This window comes from Xyrauchen texanus, chromosome 40 (assembly GCF_025860055.1).
Source record: "Xyrauchen texanus isolate HMW12.3.18 chromosome 40, RBS_HiC_50CHRs, whole genome shotgun sequence".
Lineage (NCBI taxonomy): Eukaryota > Metazoa > Chordata > Actinopteri > Cypriniformes > Catostomidae > Xyrauchen > Xyrauchen texanus.
This window is the reverse complement of record NC_068315.1, coordinates 16,832,448-16,857,532: the sequence shown is the minus strand read 5'-3', so window position 1 is coordinate 16,857,532 and position 25,085 is coordinate 16,832,448. Positions and strand designations below refer to the sequence as shown.

General features: G+C 37.5%; 1 protein-coding gene across 2 annotated transcripts in view; it reads left to right on the top strand.

Annotated features, from left to right (window-relative positions):
• Window positions 1-902: 902 nt before the first annotated feature.
• The window catches only part of LOC127633293 (WW domain-containing adapter protein with coiled-coil-like), a 49,902-nt gene continuing 25,719 nt past the window's right edge, over window positions 903-25,085 (top strand). The window contains exons 1-7 of one of the 2 annotated variants that reach the window (XM_052112303.1): window positions 903-1,109; window positions 1,291-1,324; window positions 2,003-2,186; window positions 6,489-6,574; window positions 14,192-14,307; window positions 14,652-14,767; window positions 21,494-21,745. In XM_052112303.1, the coding sequence (XP_051968263.1) occupies window positions 1,069-1,109; window positions 1,291-1,324; window positions 2,003-2,186; window positions 6,489-6,574; window positions 14,192-14,307; window positions 14,652-14,767; window positions 21,494-21,745 (829 nt within the window). In that variant the 5' untranslated portion in view covers window positions 903-1,068. Of the gene's footprint in view, window positions 1,110-1,290; window positions 1,325-2,002; window positions 2,187-6,488; window positions 6,575-14,191; window positions 14,308-14,651; window positions 14,768-21,490; window positions 21,746-25,085 lie in introns of both variants that reach the window. The other variant, XM_052112302.1, reaches the window with a different exon arrangement.

Sequence of the window (25,085 nt, the reverse complement as noted above, 5' to 3'; positions counted from 1 at the left end):
GTGCATTTCTATGTGACAAAAAATAAATAAAAAAATCAGTATTAATATTGTTAACTGCATTTGCTATTAAAATAATATGTCACTATTATTACTGGTTTATTTCCTTTCATTTTTATATTTAATTTTGATGTATAGAAAATGTTGGACCGTGGTCCTCACTAATTTTCAAACCCTTGGCTATGGCCCTGGTTTCAACATATACGAAATAGATATTAAAATGAATAAATGTCTATTTTTCTAGCCTGTCGTATTAGTATTTATTTATTTATTGTCCCTACTTCATTTTAGATTCAGTTATTGAATAAATGTTTTATTTCGTCATAAAATATGGCTATTTTTGAATGGCTGTCTATGGAGAAACATGGTTTTTGCCATCGGGTAGTGTAATTCCAGCATCTACCAGCAGATGCTAACAGGGACCGATTTTTACTACACAGTGCAACGGTTTTCAAAGCTTTGGTGTTGCTGGAGTTAACAACCTAGTAGTCAAGTCTTACAGGTGGTGCAACCAAATGAAGCACTGACACTGTGCTAAGCCCTTAGTATGACCTTTACGTCCTAATTTACGTGAGAACTTACGCACAGCTGGTGCAACCCTGCAGGTGTAATTATCGAAGTGGAAGGATTGTCAACAGCAGCAATAGAATAAATTATTATTGAAGACTTTCTGTTTATTGTTCTAATATGGGCTGACCTTTATAAGACTTGTCTAGGAAAATACCACTCATTGTCTTGCCCAGCAAAAAATTGTTGGTCAGAACTTCCAGTAATAAAGTTTGTATGCGATATTAATCGACAGTAGCCGAGTTTAGCCGAACCTGACTTAAATAGCCCGTATTGAGGAGCTTGAAGGCTGAGCTTCGCTGTGCTGTAGATAGGGGCAGAGTTCGGTGTGTGTGAGTGGGAGATGGACTGAGGGCGCTCTTCCGACTAGCATAGGCGAAGAGCGACTCTACCAGCCAGAACTATTGAAAGAATATATGCCATAGAGACGACGATAGCCCACTCAAAAAGCAAAATTAGTCGCCAATCTTTCACATCTACTTCACACACACTAACACGGCATTGATGGTAATGTATGCAAGGAAACAACCAAGACTCGGCGATGGGTAAAGAGCTCAGTTTTATACTCCGATTTTCCTCCTTTTCCTTCTCCGCTTTGACAATCCGCCATTTTTAGCCAAACCAAAATAAGTAGAAACTTAAGGAAGCCGATTCAGCTGTTGCAATTTCTGTCACTGCAAATGAATGTCTTATTTAACGGTTCCTCTCTGTCTCTTGGTTTTGTAGGTGTACCGACCGAAGGGATTCTCAGCCCTATCAGGTAGATCTGCAACAAATAAGATTAAAAGGGGGTAATCTAGTGCAGGCTTTTGAGGCAGTATAGGCCTCTCCGAAAAGTGCCTCATTCGCTACGAGTTATACTTAAAATGACACACACATTTATATTAAATTATATACATAGATTTGCGTTGATAATAGTCAATTCACCGTCGAATGTATCTTGTTTTAACGGAGCTCTATTATGCTAGCTATTTTAACAGGCTAACGTTAGCTTGCTAGTGGCTAGCTCAGGCCTGTCTGTCAGATATTTACAGCTAGAATACTAATTATAAAAATCCTTTCCCCCTCATCACTTCTATTGTTTTTTTTTTTTTTTAGCTCTTTTAGAGAAACAGTCGGATACTGATTTGCTAATTAAATGACAAGAGCTTATGTATAAACAATCGAGTTCATAGTTTCAAGTGAGTTCAATCAAATCTCAATTGAACGATTGTAATATAGACATGATATGTTTGATTGTATATAAGACTGGGAGAGTTATGGTTATAGGGTTTTCTGTGCTTAGTTTAGTCGTGCAATGACGTACAAAGCATGTCATGACACAAACATGATGAACTTATGAATTAATACAGTGGCAAGTGTGTGTTGTCAAATGCATTGCACGCGAGAGAGTAATTGTGCTGCAGAGTTCAATGTAGGGGTCGTTATGTTTCGACAGACCCTTAAGTACTCATCCAAGAGTCATCCCGATCACCGACATGAGAAGATGCGCGACAACGATGCGACGCCACCGTGCAAGGTGCTGCGGCGATCAGACAGTCCAGACAATAAACACATGGACAGCGCTGGCCATGGCAGAGCAAAAGCAATCCACCCACACCGGGGAAGAGACCGAGAAGGAGGTAAGAGCGCAGACCAGGAGAGACTTAGATCGTTGTCTTTTTGCCTATTTATGTTTTTCTTAATAAATCTTAATTCGTTAATAAGTGTATCTTTGTAAGCACAAGTCAATTGTCTGTGGTAAATATTGAGCATATTGTTGCCTTTGGTATAAAGCTGCACATTTGACAGCTTACAAGCATCCTGCATTTTCCTTCATCTCTGCTATGATTTATGTAATTATAGGCAGGAGAGTGTAATGGGACAGAGTAGAAAGATGAACAAGGCTTCAAGTCGCAGCTTGAAAAAAAAAAACACTCAAGTCAGTAGAAAGGGGTTTCGATGTTTGAGGGATAGATGTTCACTATTTTGTCTACTTTTGTCTGCCGGTGCAGTCCTATGTAGTGAATGATCCATTTTTTACATCACCCATGTAATTATTGTGATATCCTGCAAAATTCAGTTTTCTTTCATGCAAGATCCACAAAAGAAGTGGAGTATTTAAATTATGCTGCTGAAATGATTTTTGCTTTGTAGACGTTCAGTGTTAAACGGACAAACTCTGCAAATAATTTAGACACATCTCTGATAGAAATACCTTTTTAAATAATTTAACTTGGACTCTTTGAACGCATTATTTATAGTCCTGTAAAGATATTTTTTAGTCATAGTTATAAATAAAAATGTCATAGCAGACTCTGCAGAAATTTTGCAGAATTGGAACACCAGTCCTTCACAGAGTTCAACACATCCTAACGCCTTGTATGTTTATTAAATATTTGGTCTAATTTGATTATGCTTCAATCCACCATTCAAGAGTCTAGTACTCCCAGCTCTGCTTTAGCATTTTTCCATTTCCATTACACCGATTTCTGTACATTCCCCCCAAGATCACTGCACGGATTTCAAGTCGGAATATTCTGTCCAGGCCTAGTCATAAAAATTACCCACACTTATTTCACATTTTCTAAATGCAGCAGTTGGGTCTTTTATATCTAACTAAGGATATAAATAGAGACATTTAGCAGTTAAATTGGTATGTAAGGCATGGAAATGAGACTAAAGATGAGTCTCAAACCTCCCCTACCTGCAGAATCTATGCTTCAGGTTTCCATAGATTCCATTTGCTTGTTTAGTCCTTAGTTTCACAGTTATCCATTTTTTAAAGGAATTATTAAAATTCTTCTGGTCTTGCTCGCTATATTGAGTCTGATTATAAATTATTTCATTTACTCTTCTCACATTGAATATTATTGATTCTATTTTCTTAATTAACTAGTTGAATATAGCATGCTGCAAAACACCAATTCAGTCAGTCCTGCTTGTTTGAACCTCTTCAGTGAATTCTTATTCAGTGAAGCTGGCATATTAATTTTCAAGGTTTTCATCTTCACAGTGGGCATCTTAACAAAACACTACTACTATGTATAAAGGCATTTAAATCTAAACGTAACATTTTGTTACTTATTGAGAAATAAATGTGAATGTCGAGATCTTGCTGCTGAATAGATCCACTATCTTCCAATGAAAAAGTGGCAAGCAGCCTACATTTAAGTTGTACAGTTGTGGCTGAAATATCTGTTGGATATGCTGCTTCAAATCTCATTTAAATCCAGACTATCCTGTTTTAAAACTAAGATTTAACTAAGATGGCAGGTTGGTGAAGATTATTCTCCTTTTTTGAATGCAGATTTTCCAACCCAAAAAAAAAACAAAGACTTTGCTCTGAGGACAAAAAATATAAATCTTTTTATTTTGCTTATTGGGTGTGTGCCTTTTGTTTAATGTTTTCATTATATGAATATTGGTATTAATGCTTTGCATCAACCATTGTTCAGATCTATCAAATCTGCCATTTCAGAAGTCTTTCGAAAGTCATTTAGAAAGAATCCACTTGAAATGTGGTTAAAAGGTTGCTGAAATATGTTAATAGCATAATTCATTTCTTGGATATTATATTTTCTTGTAGTTTTCTGTGAGAAAATATTTGTTAAGCGAATGAGTGCAAACGGCAGCAGCTGATCCAAGGTTCAATTTTAAATATGCTAGTTGATGGAATGTGGAGTTGGGGGAACTTGCCTGCCTTGTTCCATATTTCTGCAGATGTCTCATAGACTGAGGTGTTGATGGAAATTCTGCAGTTAGAAATACCAACCACTTCTTATTGTTCTTATTTATATAAATTATTTCACCAAATTTTCTAAAACCTAAAACTTGGATAAATGAGTGACACCGTTAATTAATTAATTGATTATTTAGTTGCTTTTATCTTTTTTTATTTTTTTTTTTTTTAATGTATATTGTAATATTTTCCTAATGCAAAAACAAAACAAGGTTTTCTGGTTCCTCCACTCCCATTCCAGAGACTCCCAAAACACTGGTTTTATAAGGCTGTGTTTATTTTATAGCTGCTTTCTTAACCTCCACTCTAATAATACTTTAATTGTACTTAACCTGCGGCATGAAACGTGGTCCAGTTTGCAGCGTAGTTTGGAAGAGACCATCTGAAATGCATGTAAAGAGACCAACCCCTGTTCTAGTTTTTGTGTGTCCAATACAAAAAAAATGTATATATTCACAGCAATATCTGGAATGCACAGAAAAGCTTTTGTACATCTTGTTTACATCCTACCAAGTGCCTCAAACAAAACTCTGAATAACTGTCTAACCTTCTAATTCCACTAACCTGTCCAGAGAATCTAGTCTTTTCCTCCCTAACAGTAGCTTTATATTATTGTTCCTGGCACAGATCTGACACCTTTTTCTCTTGAGGCATTGAGAACAGTCTGATCCCTAAGGGTTGTCTGCAACATGAGCTTGGTATAGCTAAAATGCCCCTTCTAAGGATTGATGGTTAGCTGTGGGGTTTGCAGGGCTGTTCTTATACTTTTGGCTTGCTCTCATTCTTGATCCTTCTCGTATCTTAAATCTTCTAATGTGGTCTTCCTGAAGTTTTGTGTTTCTAGTTATTTTGTAGGTACTTACTGATTTTGTGAGAATGCCGGATGTGGCATCAAGAGTGTGACTATTATAAATCATTATGCTGTTCTTTATCTCTCAGTAGCTCTGCTTATTTATTAGGGTTTTGTCGAAATAACTAATATCACAGTACACTTCTAATTTGTCTGATAGCACACCTGTTTTGGGTTCACATCATTTTATTTCAGTTTGATCTTTTGTGCAAACATTATAATGAACTGTTCATTGTGGATAATTAAACGATAGCCTTATGACAATAGCCATACAATTATAACTACCAGTAATAGTTTTCATAATTGAGTGGTTTCTTGCAACAAGATTACCAGATAAATTCAGAGCTACAAATGATTTCTCTTGTTTTCTTAATGTTACATTGTGAATTACAATATGACTGCTGAATCTAAACTTTGATTCTGATATCAAAATCTTGCAACATGAAGACATGCTAGTGTGGTCTTATGAGAGGTTGCATTTCTCATCAGTTTTATATGGGAGCTGGTGCAAACTGAAATGGCACCTACAGTGATTAATGGGTGTTGTTGAAATAATACATGTGTACGTGTCTCCGCATCACACAGTGATAACAAGCTCAAGTGCTAAGAGCTGTTGATATACAGCAGGGGTGTCCAATACGTCGATCGTGATCTACCAGTCGATCGCAAATGCAATGCTGGTAGATTGCACACAATTTAAATGTGCTTTCATAAAAATTTTCTAAAAATAAATATAATGTCTTTCCTTTAGTTTTCTGTCTGACTTGAACTTGACGAGTAAATTTTGACCAGGCGAGATTTTTGTTTAATCAGTTGCCATGACAACTAGGTTCGCGCCCTCCAAGGGCTTCTGAGAACAGAGCGTGAAATTGCAAAGCTAGCAGTGTTTGAGTCTAGCTACCAGCAGCTACTGCCCTGATTATGCAAAACTGTCTGATTCCATTCAGTGCAAGTCATCAGAATAAGGTAAATGCCCTGTCTATTGTAATCTATTGTGCTTTAGGTGTTTTTGGTTTAGTGTTAAAACTGGATGATATCAACATTGAACATTAATTTGAAGATGAATTCCATGTATGGATACATGCAGTAGTCCCAAAAAGCATTTTTTTTTTTTTAGATGGTGGATCTTAATGAGTTGGTCATTTAAAAGTAGATCATCACGCAAAAATGTGTGGGCACCCCTGATATACAGGATTGGTTTTGAGGCTAGTGATAACTGAAATGCAAAATTTGATTTTGAGGTTTAAAGCAGAAGTGTATATGTATGTAGCACTGTGCTTGCCAGCCTTGAGGTAGAATGTAACCTGGTGTATGATTTCTGATTCCATTACATTTTTTTTTGTTTTCTTTCAGGGACCAGTATATCCCCTCAAGAGAATTCCCATAACCACAGCTCTCTGCATAGCTCCAACTCTCATCCCATCAAATCTTCAGACACAGTAAGTACCTTTTATATCTCATTGCCTTCTCACCTGATTTCATCTTGAAGAAGCAGCGGTCATACTGCAAGGCTGTCTTGATAGACTACAGTAATTGCAACAGTAGTCTTGATCAAAGGTTGCTTTTTTAAGATTGAAATTAATACGTTTGGACATTAGGCTTATATTTGTCTTGGAGAGATTATTGTCCAGTTGTCACAAAAAAATTGCTTTGTGTTTTAATGATACCGTAATTTTGTTTCACGTTGAATAATAGTTTTACTGGAAGAAGTTACACTTTATGCACTGATTTTATCTGACAAGCAAAATTATTAGTCTTTAAAACAACAATAATGAATTTAGTACCACTGAAGTCGAAATAGATAAAACATATAGATTGCTAGATTTGTTAAACTTATTTAGAATTTGAATGGTAGGGTATTTTATGGGCCATTATTTTGATCTAACAAAATGATCCCTGGCAGAAGCTCTGCTTTAGTGTTAAATGTGTTTAATGTGTGGCAACCCTCATGTGTGCAGACCATCTGTTCCATTTCTGTAGATAATATCAACTCTCATGAGAGATGCTAATGTACAGCTTACCTCCAGTGTAAAGAAAAGAGATTTGGGTCTTTTGCATTTTCAGCAATTAAAGCATTAATTGGAATCTTTGAAAATGACTAAATATTTAAGATAAACATTAATTGTAATTTGACTTCTGAGAAATTAACATCCTAAAAATCAAATCTGCTGTTTGTTTAATGAAAGATGCAGTACAATATTGTAACCATCATTTGTTAGACCAAGGCATGTTGCCTAATTGTATTGTATTATGTGTCTAAAATTTTAGACCAGCCTGTCAAAACCATTGTCATATTGAGGAAGTGTTTTATGAACATGTTGACTTTATAATGGACCAGATACATGTGCCTCAAGGTCTCTTTTAGATCCAGAAATGATTTGTGTAGTGAGTCATCTTAAAATTAGAATCTCTTTAGTATTAAAAATGTATACAAACCAAATTTTCCTCTGTCCTTTTGCCACTTTTGCTTTCTAAATTCAAAATTTCTACAATTTCAAAGTTATAAATTGCCTCTTATTTTGTATGTTATGGGGTCACTCCGGATATGCTGTTTAATATCTTCTCCACAGGGTGAAGCTGTTGAGATGCTCCACCTACTTTATGAACTCCTTAATCAAAAACACTTAATCTGCTCAATTACTTTTCCCAAGAATTTATACTTTGTAATAAACCTTACATCTAGGTAATTAAGCCCTAGGTATTGCTGTCACTAGGTATGTAACGTATAATTTATTCATAGGTTGAAATATGCACTAGTTCACAATTAGTTTTTCAATATTTCCTGCATGCCATACAACAGCAGTTCTTAATGACCACTGTACAATATTAAGTAACATGTTACTTAAAAAAAAACACCATTCTGCCAATAAATTCCTCCATAAGATCTGACTGAAAAAACAAACATGACCCTTAACTAACATATAATAAAATCAACTTTACCATGAGATTTTGTATTTTTTATTTTTTTAAGGCTATTTTTTACAAATTATGAAAGTGGAGGAGAAACATTTAGATCAATACAAGATCAACACACATATGAAGTCAATGGCCTTATAGAAATGTCATGTTTACTTAAGTAAAAAAAAGTCTTCCATTTTCTCTATAAAGTATTATCCTATTCAGTGAGGGAAAAAATTAGTCCAGCGAGTATTGTGAATTTGCACACAATAGTTTGTGCAGGAGCCAGATTTTTGTGCAGATTATCATTGGTAAAAGGACAAACTTAGTTGATTCTGTTCATGATTGAGAGCTGTATAGAACCAAATCAGGAAATTACATTGTCAATACAGACCCTGAACAGATAGGATGCCTGTTTGACACTTTGAGAATGGGGAATAAAAGCAAATTTTTCAGCACATTTCCTTTTGAACTTCATTTATTTTGTCACCGCACTCCACACAACAAAGTAATTTATAAAAAAATAAAATAATATTTGATAGGAAAAAAGACACTATCAAATGCTTGCCTAAATGGTGAGATCCATGTTTAGCAAAGCAGTGTAACTAAACTTTTGCCAGAAAAGCTTAAACACGCTCCGGTCTCTACATCTGATGATGGCTGAATGCTGTTGCATGCGTCATTGAGCGTTGTTAAACTCACCGCTGATTGCTGTGGCTCATGGCTATAAACACTGAGATTTGCACAGAGTTTGATGGCTAGGCAGTTTTACCAGAAATCAGTCGGAGGGTCGTATAAAATGATTGGTGTGCCGCCAGTTGACTAGCCCTGCTTAAAGCCCTACAATTGTCATTATTTACTGTTAGCCTTGCTATTCCCCAAAGTTTGTTTAATTCTTTTACATCCAGTATTTGAAGATAATCTGTTAAGCTGTTCTTTGGCTTTAGAAGACAAGAATGTTTTGTTTTTTTTGGAAATTGACCATCACTAATAAGGACTCTCTGAAGTCCCGGGGCCAGTGTGAGAGATATTCGGGCCAGTTGCCAGAACTGTCAGTTTAATAATGTTAATACAAGCAAATAAGTGAGAGGGCACAAAAATGACACGCAGAAAAAGTCTTCTAACCACGCACTAAGACACGAGCAAGCACAATTATATTTAGCGCGCAAGCGATCATGCTCACCTAGAACTGTCCTCGCTCTTTCTGTGTCTTAGCAGCAGCAATTACTAATGTGTAGAAAATAGCAGGAAAAAAAGCACACTTCATGAATTTGAGTGGGTTTGCACATTTTACGCAACATTTTAATTATCCCCATTGCCTGCACATTCAGTGTTTACAGTGTGCAAAATTTCCAAATTTTTCACGTTAACATGTTGGTGAAAATTTGTAATCCACACTGGAACACAAGAAATCAACAGTTTCTTTCTGTTGGACTGTAATTCCATCTCTCCCCTTGCATCCCACTCATCTCTCAGTGCAGCTAGACACTGTCCATTTATGAGAGCGCATGCACATTAAACAGAGTGCTAGGATTGTTCCTACAGTAAAAAAAAAAATAAAAGTGCATTTTCTCTCATTACGCATTTAGAGATGAAGCGCTGAATGAAACATGACAAACTTTGTAAAAATCTGGTGTGGCAGGGCGGAGGGCCGGGCCGTGATGCTGCACACCCGGACCCCTAATCAGGCCGATCAAGCACGAGAGGGATAAAGGCGACCGGAGGCAGCAGTTCGAGAGAGAAAGAACTACAGGCAGCTGCCCTTTTATGTGTTTGTGTTTGTCTTTTAAGTTAACCATTAAATATTATTTATATTGTTAAGCTGGTTCTCGCTGCCTCCTTTCCCGACTCATAATCTTTGTTACTAGGGCTGAACGATATGACCTAAAATCAAAATCTCGATTAATTGAACATTTTACCTCCATTACGATTAATGAACAATTAAAAAAAAAAAAAAAATTCTTCTCCCTCATTGTTCACTGACCAGATCTGTACTGTAAATATGCTCAACTATTAAAGGTGGGATATTTTGTTCTAATGAAAGGGTGCATTTCTTTGTGATTTTAAAATAAATTAAGGAAATGCAAACTATTATGGTTATTTATTGAATATTTCAAACTATTGAAATCAAAGCACACATTGCTTGACATTAAAAATTAAATGAGGCAAGTATAAAATAAATAACTTGCATTTTTTGCAAAGAAAATGAATGATTTTAAATATTGCCATGTCAAAAGTTGAAAATGATCAGCATCTCATGCAAACAAAATAAATGTTAAAAATTGCCATGTGAAAAGTAGAAAATAACTTGAATAACCTGTAAATAAATATGTTAAATAATGACGTGCAAAAATGTAAATGGAACACTGCTGATTAAGAGCAAGAGCAGTGCTTGGACCAGCAGGCTGTGTATCCGGTGTGCTCCTAGTGTTATAGATGTGAATCTGACTCGCAATCGCATGTGATCTTGTCCTGTCACTCTATATGCACAAGTATTTATTGTAGGTTCTTAGTAAGAAACACTAGCATATTTACCTTTTCAGGTTTCAGGCAGGATCTGAGGCAGCGCAGTTTGGGAAAAATATGGTTGTGATGGCACAGTGTATCTTCTGTTGAGAGTTTTAACAAAGGGTTTAAACCCACTGTAACTATTGGAGCCATATCATTTGCGATGTAGTAATAAATGGTGTCAGTTATTTCTTTCCATCGTGTATCCTTTTCATATTGTGTAGAGTTTGTAAATGCTTGTGTTATTGACACCTGCTTTGTGGAGGCACTTGTTGCTGGGCACTTCAGTCTCTCTCTCTTTTTTTTTTTTGAGCCATGCACTGTTCATATTCGGTAACATGATTGTGCTCCAAGTGTTGAAACCGATTGGTGGTATTACCTTTTGGTTGTTGAAACGTTCTTTCTGCAGTGTTTACAGTTGACTTCATTTTGTTCTGTCTCTTCTTGAAGCCAAAATGTTTCCAAACGACGGACACTGCATTTTTCTTTGGTTTTTCATGCTTATATCCACTTCTCAGATTAGGCCTAATATCTACCTACTGTATATTACATGTCGCAACCGAATTAGCTGCAAGTGTCCTTTCTCTGGGATTCATATGTTTATTACATTCAGCCAATAAGCAAATCTTTAACTCTGTGACTAAATCTTTGATCCTGCTTCTGAAAACACTACACATTGTGTGACCGTATAACTTAACGGGTGACCAAAAGCCCATCATCTGCTCCCCCACTGAAGTCTCTCTCTCTCCATTAACCACCATCTAATGGAGAAGCCTTCGGCTTGCTCACTGGGGTCCTAAATACAATTATTATTTATTTTAAGACACTATTTACAATCACATTTGTATCAAACTGCCCAATGATGTCTAAGACTGTATTGAGTTTAAGCTGCTTTGAAACTGTTGTAAAAAAAAAAAAAAAAAAAAGCTATAAAAATGACTTATGAATAACACGTGTAAATAGCAAGAGAGCTGCTATTAATATGTATTTTTTATTTATATCATAACATGTAAATTATAAATGTGATAACATTTTGGGGGAATAAGTAATGTCTTAAACTTTTTTTATATATATACACACACAAACATATTCATACACACACTTGGGTTGAAGTCATTAAAAAAAAAGTTTTTTTAACCACTCCACAGATTTAATATTAGCAAACTATAGATTTGGCAACTCAATTAGGACATCTACTCTGTGCATGAAATTTGTAATTTTTCCAACAATTGTTTACAGACAGATTGTTTCACTTTTAATTGATTATATCACAATTCCAGTGGGTCAGAAGTTTACATACACCAAGTTAACTGTGCCTTTAAGCAGCTTGGAAAATTCCAGAAAATTATGGCAAGCCTTTAGCCAATTAGGAGCTTCTGATAGGTGCTGTACTGAATTGGAGGTGTACCGCCATAAAAAATGACAGACTACAGTTTGCAAGTGCACATGGGGACAAAGATCTTACTTTTTGGAGAAATGTCCTCTGTTCTAATTAAACAAAAATCGAACTGTTTGGCCATAATGACCATCGTTATGTTTGGAGGAAAAAGGGTGGTCTTGAAAGCCGAAGAGCACCATCCCAACTGTGAAACGTGGGGGTGGCAGCATCATGTTGTGGGGGTGTGCTTTGCTGGTGCACTTCACAAAATAGATGTCATCATGAGGAAGGAAAATCTCAAGACATGAGCCAGGAAGTTGTGACCCCAATCATTCCTCCAAAGTTGTAGCAAAATGGCTTAAGGACAACAAACTCAAGGTTTTGGAGTGGCCATCACAAAGCCCTGACCTCAATCCAATAGTAAATTTGTGGGCAGAACTGAAAAAGCATGTGCAAGCAATGAGGTTACACCAGTTCGGTCTTGATTAATGGCCCAAAATTCCAGCAACTTATTGTAAGAAGCTTGTGGAAGGGCTACCCAAAGCGTTTGACCAAAGTTAAACAATTTAAAGGCATTGATTCCAAATACTAAGAAAGTGTATGTAAATGTCTGACTGATGGGAACCACTGGGAATGAAATTAAATAAATAATTCTCTCTACTGTTATTCTGATATTTCACGTTCTTAAAATATAGTGATCCTAACTGATCCAAGACGGGGAATGTTTTGTACGATTAAATGTATTTGGCTAAGGTTTATATATACTTCTGACTGTATATATTATATATCATCATATTATTTTTTTTTAAAGCCGTGCTTTGACCAGTGAAAATTTTGGCAGGGCAAGTAAAAATCTGGAGCACTGGCCTGACCGAGCCAGTAGAAAAAATCCTTCACATTGAGCCCTGCTAATCATCAGGCGAAGATCTTTAGACAGAACTTTAGCTGAAGTAGGCCTGAGGACTAAACTTCCTGAGCAAAACGCATTGTCTTGATTAAATATATGCTTTGATTTAAGATTCTGTCAGGCATATTGTCAGTATCATTATTCTGATGTTATTTTCATATCTTTGATCAAATGTGTTGTGAAATAAAAAGCCTTTACCTCCTTAACTCTCCTGTCCTCTCAAAATTACATACAAATACATGACCTGAAGAATGAAATGCATTATAAAATAAGTGCTACAAAAATGTAATGCCATTCCACTGGCACAGCAGCCCCAATGTGCACCAAGGTGCGAGGGGCCTGTCATCGCTGCTTGCAGCTTTAATTATGGTTTTGTGCTGGTTTCATTTATTTTAGAAAAAAAAAGTATGCAGCTGAAGTCAACCCTGAATAGCTTGATGTTATTGAAAATAAATTGTGAAAACCCTAAAGGTTTTTTATTACTGTATTTAATGCATTTTAACTGGTTTTTGGCCATGAAAAAAGCAGTGGAACCTGGCATGGCATTTAATCACATACAAACAAACAAACAAGCAGCCCTTAATCACTGTTACAAAGCTCTTGTACAGTTCACAAAGTTTTCCTTTTGTATACCTTGGAAAAACAACAGCATACATTTTTGGAATGATATGAGGGTGATTTAACAATTTTACTTTTTTGGGTGAACTTCCTTTAAAATTGTTTTCTTTCAAGAACAGACGTGTAGTGTGTAATGGCATCAAAGGTGTTAATCATAGTTCTGCAATGAACATTGTTTTCTAAGAGTTAGAGTATGCTGTGTACAGTCAATATGCTCCGAGTAAGGTTTATTTTTCTCCGTTCCCCTTTAATGATGGGTAACTGTCTGAAATTGTGGTCTGAGGCTTTGGCAATGAAACTGCTGGTGGTTTTGAGTGAGGATTCAGGCAGATTAAAGAGACCACATGCAGGGCCAATGCTCAGAGATCCACCTCATCAAATATTACTCTCGCTTGTATCAGGATTCAGCTCTCTCCCTCACTCGCATGCTCTCATCTGTCTCATGCTCCCTTTCCTGCTCTATTCTTACCCATTCTTATTCTATATTCTGCACTTCCTCAAACTGTTTCTCTGTTTAGCAGCCTTGCTTTATGGCAGAAGAAAAACATAAACACCTGGATTGTCTTCCTTTAGTCTGGCTTCCCCCATCCCTTTTCAGGTTGTCTTTTATGTTGCCTTTGTGTTTTATTCTCTTATTTAATTTTGTCTCTCTTTAGCTGTCCATGTTTACGTCTTTTAACGGCTCCGGTCTCTTTAAATGATCTTGGCGTTCACAGTGCTCTAACCTGTTGTTTTCCTTCTGTTTAGCCGGATGAACCGGCAGATGATTGGTCTGAACACATCAGTTCTTCAGGGAAGAAGTACTACTACAACTGCAGGACTGAGGTGTCTCAGTGGGAGAAACCTAAAGATTGGTTGGAGAGGTATTAAACACACTGTTAATTGTGCTAAAATACACCGATGTGATATGTGAAAATTAGGTCATCAATGCAGATGGTTAAAAGTTTTATGATCTAGTATGTAACAATGTTTCTGCAACTGATTTTTCATTATCGTGCATCCCTAGTAAGAGAGACATTTACTTGTAATGCCGTGTTTTCCTGAGGATTCCTTTGAGTAACTAAGTTACTCTTCACTTCTCTGATCATGTGGCTTATACCAGATATGTTTGTTTTTGTAAAATGTGATCTGGTTGTGTTGTCTTAATGCCTCTGTCATTTGTAAATGTGGCCAGTGAGTTTGTTGTGTTTGTTTTTTTTTTTCCTAGAGAGCAGAGGCAGAAGGAGGTGACTAAGACCGCTGCAGTGGTCAATAGTTTCCCTAAAGACAGGGACTACAGGCGTGAAGCAATGCAGGCAGCACCCACCAGCTTCTCCAATACTAGTAAGCATCGGCAGCTTAAAAACAAATCATTCACTTATGTAATGTGTCAGTTTAAAGCAGTTTTTTTAGGTTCAACTGACAATTTTAGCTAAATATGTATGTGTCAAAGAAGCAGCAAAGTGATCTATTCTTTTCTTGTATAGACATACAGTGCCTATGAAAAGTATTCATCCCCTTGGATGTTTTTATATTTTATATATTGCACCATTGTGAACTTCATTTGGATTTTTTGACACTGATCAATAGAAAAAGAGTCTCATATCAGTCAAAATACATTTCTGCCAATTAATCTAAATTTATAACACATATTAAACACAAAATATTTGGTTGCACAAGTATTCACCCCCTTCAAGTTAGTATTAAGTAGATGCACATAGGGAGCCCCTAATTGGTCGACCAAGTTTAGATTTTTCTGTTGGTCACAGAAAAAGAAAAAACTCCACAGGAAGTGGGGAAGTCACACAGTCAGTGACAGACAGACATGATAGTTTAGACTGTTATAACCGGAGCGATCATTCCCGAGCTCTCCGCTGAGAAAATAATTGTGAGCATCTAATCTACGAAACAGACCTTATTCACGCTTGCCCCATCTTTGAATTTTAATGGGATTGACAATGAGGCTATGAGGGATAGATGTGCAGTCTCTTCGGTTGTCTGCTCTGCAATTTAAAATGTTTCTGGATCATTCAGCGGACAAAACGTTGATAAGATATCTGTCCAAGAACATTTGGTATTCAATGATCTCCAGACAGCATAAGTTGTGGAAAATCAAATGTGATCTAGGAGCTTTATACAGTTTTTGCCATTTAAGAGATGGTAAGTCTATCCCTCACAACCTCGTTATTCCCATTAAAAATCAGTGATGGTGCTAGCGTGAATTGGGTCTAATTTAATCGTCTCAATTCACGTATCAACAACACGTCTGTGTGTTCTATGTGTTCTAATTCCTTGTTATTGTTTGCATGTTTGAAATGGTCAATACTCGCATTTTCCTTTGCATACCTGCTTCAATGTAGAACACTTGATTAACTAGGCAAATCCAAATAACGATCTATGCATTAAAGTGAGGATAAAAATATGGAGGACTGTTGTCAAAGATGAAAGATTTGTTAACAGAAAATCCCCACGTAGTGTCAGTGATTGTTTTTAGTTCAATACTAGAGGCTGCTGTTATACTGTAGAACCAAGCCTTTCTAACTGCAGAATTTTAACACAGGCCACAGAGAAACACAGAGGAATACAAATATATATAAATCTGCATAGATTATTGCCGATAACTTGTTTACAAAAAGGACTATCAGGACCTTTTAATCTGTAAAACTGATATATTGGTCCACATTTTCTGAAGATTAGTGATCGTAAAAATGGAAAACAAATGTATTTTTATTTAGTTTGATGGTAGATACCAGCTTCTGGTTTTTAGTCATCTAGGCCTGGTTGATATGGCTACATAAATGATGAGTTTTTTAGCCTATTGATGATTTTCAAAATGTGTAATGCATGAGGTAAAAATGTAGTTTAAAATTATGAAGCCAAGTTTTCCACTTATATTATTTCCAAGTTTTTTAACTATATGAGCATAAGTGATAATGATGTTTAATCTTAATTTACCGATTTATATTTTCACAAAAAAAAATGAAAATATAATTACAATTACAACCTTGCAACTTTAATATTACCTTTTTGAGGATTAGACTTTTTATACAATATATTTCTGTCATATTTACTTCACCTGGAGCTTTTATTTTGATTGGAAAAAGAGCATTGTCAATTTGGCAGTTTACAGTTTTCCTCATTACAATACCGATGAAGCACTGTCATCGCTGTGTAATGTGCAAGCAGTCTACACATCATGAGCTCGTGTGTCTGCTCAGTCAGGGGACTAATTGAATGAGATTTTGTTGCACACCGGTCTATTATTGAGGTAACATGATGGCACGCAACAGCAAAAGGTACAGTCATTCATGCATCTCTGATGGATCCTTCACGTGCAAATCAGGCATTTCTCGGCACCGTCATGGTTTGCGAAACTAATCGGCCAAACAGGAAATTTCGGTCACGAGTGTGAAAGTTAAGGTCTTCTGTTTATTGTCAAGCTGTAGTGGCATCTATAACATGCTTGTTCAGAAATTATACTACATTTTTCAGAATAGACTGTCCCTGGTCTCTGTGGAAACTAACAGCTATATCAATAAATGGGAGATAAGTTTCTATTATTATAATTATTAATATTTAAATATGCTTTAGACACAAAGCATATATGAATAATTAACTTGTAATAAACAGTCTTTAATTTTTTTTTTAAAAGATGCCCTTTTTTCATGACGAGGAGGTGTTTGCACAGTCTGTTAATTGTTTTTCTAGCAGTTTAGAGCATTTGTTCTGAGGGCACCTGTTCAGAAATGTTCAGAAGCCTCTCGCCATGTTGCCAGCCTTGGGAATCGTGAGCTATTTTAAGATTCTGATGTCTGCTGCAACTATTAAACAATGAAATTCATAGTTTAACTGCTGTTTATGTGCATTGCTTATCTCTCACCAGGTGCTTCAGTGAAGCTCAGTTCTTGCTGAATGCATGTCAAATGAATATGCTAACATTGCTAGTTTTTGAATGCGCTGTCTCTGTATTAGGGCTGCAACTAACGATTATTTTGATAATCGATTTAATCTAATGATTATTTGACTATTATTCGATTATTCGACTCGTGCCCCAACATAAAAGGTTGTATTAAACATGCTTACTAAAAATGAGGGGAAAAAAAAATCACATTTAAAAAAAAAAATACCCCTAAATGACATTCACTGAATTAAAGGGGGAAAAAATACTTTTACATTTAATTCAGAAAAGATCACTGCAAAACAATCCAATTGTTATCAAGTGTTTTTGTCTTGTTTTCCCATTTAAAATTGTCTAAAAATCTTTAAAACAAGCTACATTTACTTGAGAAGTAACATAAGATATATTTAGACTTGCTTTAAGACAATGTATCTTAAATATGTGTATTTTGTATATATGTGTGTTTTTTCACTTAGTTATAATTCTGCTAGTGCAGTAAAGACAAAATATACTTGTATTCAAGATCTATTCTCTAAAAGCAAGTTTAAATATCTTACATGCTGCTTGACAGGTGAATGCATCTTTTTAGATATTTAAAGTATTTATATTTTTAATATTATATTCAACATTCTCAGAGAACTATTTTTTCTTCTGCTGTATAGCTCCTAATGTAATTTTAGATATTTGTATTGGAAAACAAGCCAAAACAAAATAAAAAAACGTATTTTGTTGCAGTTTATAATGGGGCGAAGTCTACTCACAAAAAACAAACTCTCTCATTAATTATTATTATTATTATTATTATTATTATAAACATATCTTTATTACGAGGATTAACCCCTTGAGATGAAGCATCTCGTTTTCGAGGGGGTCCTCCAATACATCAAAGCAAAAAAAGAACCAAAACAGCAGAGCAAATATCACGGTCAAAAACCGCACAACAAAACACAACAACACACACACACCAGCTCACAATGCTCAACCCCACCCTACCCAACACGATCCCTATAGATAACATGATAGAGAAACAACCACATGACTAGCATTGCACAAGGTCAAGGACTAAGAGTAATACAAAAAGAAAAAAATAAATAAATTGAGGATAAAAATAACAATAATAATAAATAAATGAATAAAAATGAAGACATAAAAATTAGAATTAATAAACACATGACCAATGAAGCCCATGGTCAAACAAACAAAACTAGAAACAAAGACAAATATTCTGAAGATATTCCCGAGAGCCCTTCGAAACGCTGTAAGTGAAGTTAAAGAACGGATAAAAAGAGGAAGATTGTTCCAATCATATGGAGCCTTAAAACAAAATGCATATTTCCCTACTTGTTTTTTAACTCTAGGAACAACAAAAAAAATCTGATCATTGTATCGCAGGCTGTATAGCGAATTATAAAGCACCAAGTGTTGCTTGAGATAAACTGGGTAATTCAAGTAAAAACTTTTAAAAATAAACTGTAACCAGTGAGACTGTCTCCTGGCCGAAGGGGCCAACCAGGACAACTGTCTGTATAACACACAGTGGTGTGTCCTGAAGGGACAACGGAGAACAAAACGGCAAAGACTGTTGTAGACCACATCAATGGAATGCAAACAAGAAGCAGGAGAGTTCTGATAAATAATGTCGGCATAGTCCAAAATAGGCAGAAGCAGCTGTAAGACTATTCTTTTCCTGACCGGAAAATTAAAACATTTAACAGATTGATAAAGTATTTTAAGACGAGAGTAAAGTTTGTTTGTCAATGCTTGTACATGAGTTTTGAAAGATAAATCAGTTTCCAACCAAACACCAAGATATTTAAAGGTCTCAGTTGACTCTAAAGGAGAGGAATCAAGAAAACAAAGATTAAGGTTGTTTTCACCTATATCCAAGGTTTTTCTATGGAATAATAAATAGTAGGACTTTGATTTATTAAGGAGAAGTTTATTTGCCAATAGCCACTGCTGTATAGAATTAAAGTCATACTGTAAAGCGAGGTTTATCCCGGAGATAGTGGGTTTACTACAGTAAATGACTGTATCATCGGCATAAAGATGAATATTACAGTCTGTACAACATAAGGGCATGTCATTAACAAAAATAGAAAATAATAATGGTCCCAAAGAAGAACCTTGAGGGATGCCTTTTACTATACCTGTATAATCTGACTGACAACCCCTGTAGGACACACCCTGACGACGATGATGAAAATAGCTATTAAACCAGAGTAAAGATGATCTCGCAAGACCAATAGCATGCAATTTATCTAATAGAATATAGTGATCAACTAAATCAAAGGCTTTGGAGAGATCTAAGAAAATGGCACCGGTACACAGATTGTCATCAAAACTAGAAAATATATCATTAGAGATTAATAAAGCTAATTAATAAATCGCGTTATAATCTAGCTGCATTATGCATGCGCGCTGGAGGGATGAGCGTCCCCGCGACAGTGTGCTCATCAGCCTCGTTCAGTTTCAATCTCTCCCACTTAGATCAGGACACTTCACTTAACTCATAGAAGAGGCGCTGTCTGCATTGAGAAATGCAAGTTCCGGAGTTTGTAGTTATTTACATGATCTGCTTCTGTATTATTTGAACTTTATTAAAGCTGTAACGCATCAAATATGCATTAAAGATGTAACGCCAGGATGTATCCTATAAAGACGCCCGAAATGCACTTTTTTTTTCCAACAGAGCGGCAGCTCCAGCTCCACTTATTCCACAACTAGAGTGCTTCTGTATTTCTTTATTTTGTATTTTTGCATACATCATCTTAAACGGTTTGAAGTGCATCTAGACAGTGAGCTGTGTCTTCCTCTCCTCAGTGAGGCGTGAACTGCAGTGCTGTTCATCAATAGAGTTTAATGTTACGTTAAATGAGATCAAATGACTATTCTGCAACGAAAATGTTTGTCAAATGTGTTATTGTTGACATTGTCAATAACTCAGACTAATTGTTTCAGCCCTACTCTGTATCATACTCTTGTCAAAAAAAAATACTAAATTATTACTGCGGAATACTTTGAGGATACTTTTGCAAAAACTGAAATAGTTGTTTTTTTATGAGCTCTGTATTTACTCACTCACCCTCATGCCATCCCAGATGTGTATGACTTTTTTTCTTATGCAGAACAAAAATGTAGAATTTTTAGAATATTTCAGCTCTGTTGGTCCTTTCAATGCAAGTAAATGGTGGCCAGAACTCTGAAGGTCCAAATGTTACATAAAGGCATCATAAAAGTAATCCATACAACTCCAGTAGACTCATCCAATAGGAGTTGAGTTTGATCCTTCAGAATGTCACACATAAGTGTAAAGTGGGCAAGGCTTCATGGGATCTGTAGTCTGTTTTGGACTCTTTGTTTGATTTTGGTGCAGTTTTTATCAGGCTGTATGTTGGCCTCAGTCAGGCTTTGTGGCTGTATGTAGGCCTGCCTTTGTCTCATATCTGAGTACATGAGGCCCAACACTAGGCACAATCACGATTTCAACAGGTGTATCTAGAGTTGTATGGATTACTTTTATGATGCCTTTGTGATATTTGGAATTTCTGACAACACATGCATTGTATGGACCTACAGAGCTGAGATATTCTATTTGTGTTTAACAAAAGGAAGTCAAACACACCTTGAATGGCGTGAGGGTGAGTAAATTATGAGAGACTTAATTTTTGGTTCAAACATTTTTTGGGTGAAGTATCCTTTCAAATTCTGATTGGGTGAACCACATTCAAACCCATGATAAAATGTTGATAAATGCACACTGTGATCCCGCTTTCTATAATGATGCTCTGTTGCTTGGCAACTGTAAACAGGGCTAATGAACTATATTAGTCAGAGTAGTTGTTTGTTCTGAAATTTAACTATTTAACATTTGGTGTCTTATCATATTGCTGTTGCTGCTGCTTATAAAGCAATAAGCTACTTGAGGCTGTGCGTTACTGTAATATTACTGCAGTGAAGGGGGCTTTAGACATTCTACTTCACATTGTGCCTAGGAAGACCCCTAACTCTTGATAAAATAATCACTGTTAAACATGATCTCTCTTGGCTTATTGATTTACATTGGACTCTATAGAGGAAGGCATACATAAAGCATACCTTCATTTATAACTGAATTCTGTTGTACAACATGTTAACCTCTCATTCATTTTCATTGTTCACCTTGTAAGCAGAGTCTGCAGTTACCACAGAGAAGCCTTCCTCCCTCACACCCTCCTCTTCATCTGCTGCTGGATCTGGCTTAACTATGGGCAATTCAGCCAGCAGCGCATCTGGTTCAACAATCCCAGTTTCTCCGGTGATGCAGTCGCCGGCTCCACCGTCTTTTCTTCAAGACCCCTCCCTCTTACGCCAGCTCCTCCCAGCTCTGCAAACGGCCCTGCAGCTGAACAACGCCAGTGTAGACATGGCCAAGATCAATGAAGGCAAGTGTACTACTGCATTTCCAGTGGGAGAGTATAATTGACAAGGAAATATTTAAGGGCTGGCCAGATGAACTGGTCAATGTCTTTATCAGAAGTTCAATCAACAAGCATTCATTGTTCACTAAATCATTACAGCACAAAAATATTTCCACGGCATAAAAAAAATCTACAAGATTAATTTAAGATGACGCTACCAACACTTGCACTAGCTTTTGCTAGGGGCACAGTTGTGATGCTCACTGCTTGGAAATATATAATTTTAAGGGAATTTCAGGAAGTTTATATTGTTAACCTATTCTGTTCTGTTAACTTCTAGTTAGGTAATAAAAGGTGATTTAAAATCAAATTTGTCATGTATGACTCAAGCATATATAATGCTTGTACGTGCTGGGCTATCTGCTTTTCCTCTCTAAAGTTGACATCTCAATGTTGACTCATAGCTTTGCTGCTTCTCGAATATGGCCTGTGTGAGCATGTGCATGTAACACTCTCAAAGGTTCGTGGATGAGAAGATGGAAGCAATGATCCAGTCAGATAAGGCTCTTTATTTCTTTGCTTCTCTGTACAGTGTGCATACACTCTTCTCTTGTGTTTTCACTCAGCGCAACAAATTAGCCCTCTCAAAATGAACAAAATCTTCTCAACACTCAATAGTTAACACATGGCAAAGCTGCACACTCTACTCGTTCTCTCTCTTTTCCCCTTTCTGCTAGCAGTGTGGTTCTTTTATGCTGCTCTCCCCGAGCTCATTGTAATTAGAGACAGATATTGATAACATAATTTAACTCAGGTGCAAGCGCCCTTACCGCTTTCTCTCCGGATGGACGCTTGACCACGCCCTCGCTGCCACAGTGTAATTGCATGTTCAGTGCCTCTTGCTTTTTCTAATCCTTTTTTGCAGTCAAAGATAGGTAGTTAAACCACTGGTCCAAGCCAGAACCCTATACCTTGTTTACATGCATTTAAAGGGTGTTTCACACTGGCAGTTTAGTCCGAAACAGAGCACAGTTTGCATAAAAAGGTGGTAATGTGAAAGATGTTTTGCAGTCCAGGGAGCGAACCGTGGTAATGAACGCAAGACTACCTGTAGGACTTTGTAGAACTTTGGCGTTATTTGCATAAGTGAGAAAGCAAACTGTACTTTGGTCTGCACTTTTTCAGAAAGTAAATTGACTTGTGCATGCATTTTTGCTGATTTAAGCATAATTGCATAAATTGCAGGGGAACGACAGGGGAACGTTGTGGGAAATATGACTCAAGATGGCGCAGAGTATGGCTGCTGCGTTGCGAGCTCCGTTACAACACTGCGGTTTATTGTTTGTTTTGTTTACAGTTCTTTGTTTTTTTGTCTTTGATGTTGTCTGCCTTATTGTTTACGACAGACAAACGCTTTTGGACATTGGTTCTACAATTACACATCGAAAACCGGACTTCAAATTCCTTAATGCCGACCCGCTGTTTACAAACACGCCGGCGGAGCCCTTTGTCTGGGCTGCTCGGCCGCGGAAACGCAGAAGGAAAAGGGGAAAACGAGCCGGCGTTCTCATCAGAGTAAGACGTCGTGCAAATTGACCCCCGCTACCCAGTATACTACTGGCAAATGTTCAGTCTCTGGACAACAAGCTCTGCTAGCTGAGAGCGCGGATCTCTTTCCAATGAGAGACGAGAGATTGCTGTGTTATCTGCCTTACAGAAACCTGGCTGACTGTGGAGATTCCAGACACGGCCATCGAAATCACAGGCTTTTCCGTGCACCGAGCGGACAGAGCGAAAGACCTCTCAGGTAAAAGCAGAGGTGGTGTATGTTTTATGATCAACAAATCATGGTGTGATCAGAGGAACGTACATTTCATCAAGTCTTTCTGCTCTCCTGATCTGGAATATCTCATGCTTCTGTGTCGACCATTCTGGCTACCGAGGGAATTCACAGCGGTCATCATCACAGATGTGTACACAACGCCCCCCCCCACAAGCCGACACAGACCGGGCACTCAGGGAACTGTATGGGTGTATAAGTGAGCAGGAAACCGCGCACCCTGAGGCTGCGTTCATTGTTACCGGGGACTTTAACAAAGCCAACTTCAAAACAATTGCTCCAAAATACCATCAACACAAAGTTCAACACACGAGGGGACCGGGTTTTAGATCATTGTTACTCTCCTTTCCGGGATGGCTACAAATCCCTCCCCCGCCCCCATTTGGCAAATCAGACCATGCTTCCGTTCTGCTTTTGACCGCTTACAGGCAGAAACTGAAACGGGAAGCACCCACCCTCAGAACGATCCAGTGCTGGTCGGACCAATCAGACTCTACGCTACAAGACTGTTTTGATCACGCGGACTGGGAGATGTTCCGGTCCGCCTCTGATGACGACATCGAGGTTTACGCTGTCAGCTTAAAGTGTTTCATCAGGAAGTGCGTAGAGGACGTTGTTCCGACCAAAACAATACGGATATACCCCAACCAGAAACCATGGGTTAACAGCGATGTTCCCGCGGCACTCACTGCGTGGACCTCCGCTTTTAATTCTTCTAACACGGAGGAGCGTAAACAAGCCAGTTATGCCCTCCGTAACACTATCAGTGCAGCCAAACGCCAGTACAGGCACAAACTTGAAGGTCAGTTCAAAACCACTGACTCCAGAAGTATGTGGCAGGGAATTAACACCATCACGGACTACAAACGGAATAAAGACTCCGCCATGAACACCACTGCATCTCTCCCGGACGAACTTAAGTTTTATGCTCGTTTCGAGGACAATAACACCGCCCTCACGGAGAGAGCACTCGCGGCTGACGCTACAGAGGTTGGTTCACTCTCCGTCTCTGTTGTGGATGTAACCCGATCATTCCGACTGGTGAACATCCGTAAAGCCGCGGGTCCAGACGGCATTCCGGGCCGCGTCATCAGAGCGTGCGCGAATCAACTGGCTGGTGTTTTTACGGACATTTTCAATCTGTCCCTGTCTGTAGTCCCCACATGCTTCAAAACATCAACCATTGTGCCTGTACCGAAGCAAGCTATAATCACTTGCTTAAATGACTGGTGTCCTGTTGCTCTGACCCCCATCATTAGCAAATGCTTCGAGAGCAACCGCTCCACTGATGATGCCATTGCATCTACAATACACACTGCTCTCTCCCATCTGGAAAAAAGGAACACATATGTGAGAATGCTGTTTATAGACTGCAGCTCAGCATTCAGCACCATAGTGCCCTCCAAGCTTGATGAGAATCTCCGGGCTCTGGGCTTAAACAGCTCGCTGTGCAGCTGGATCCTGGATTTCCTGTCAGGCAGACGTCAGGTGGTTAGAATGGGCAGCAACACCTCCTCATCACTG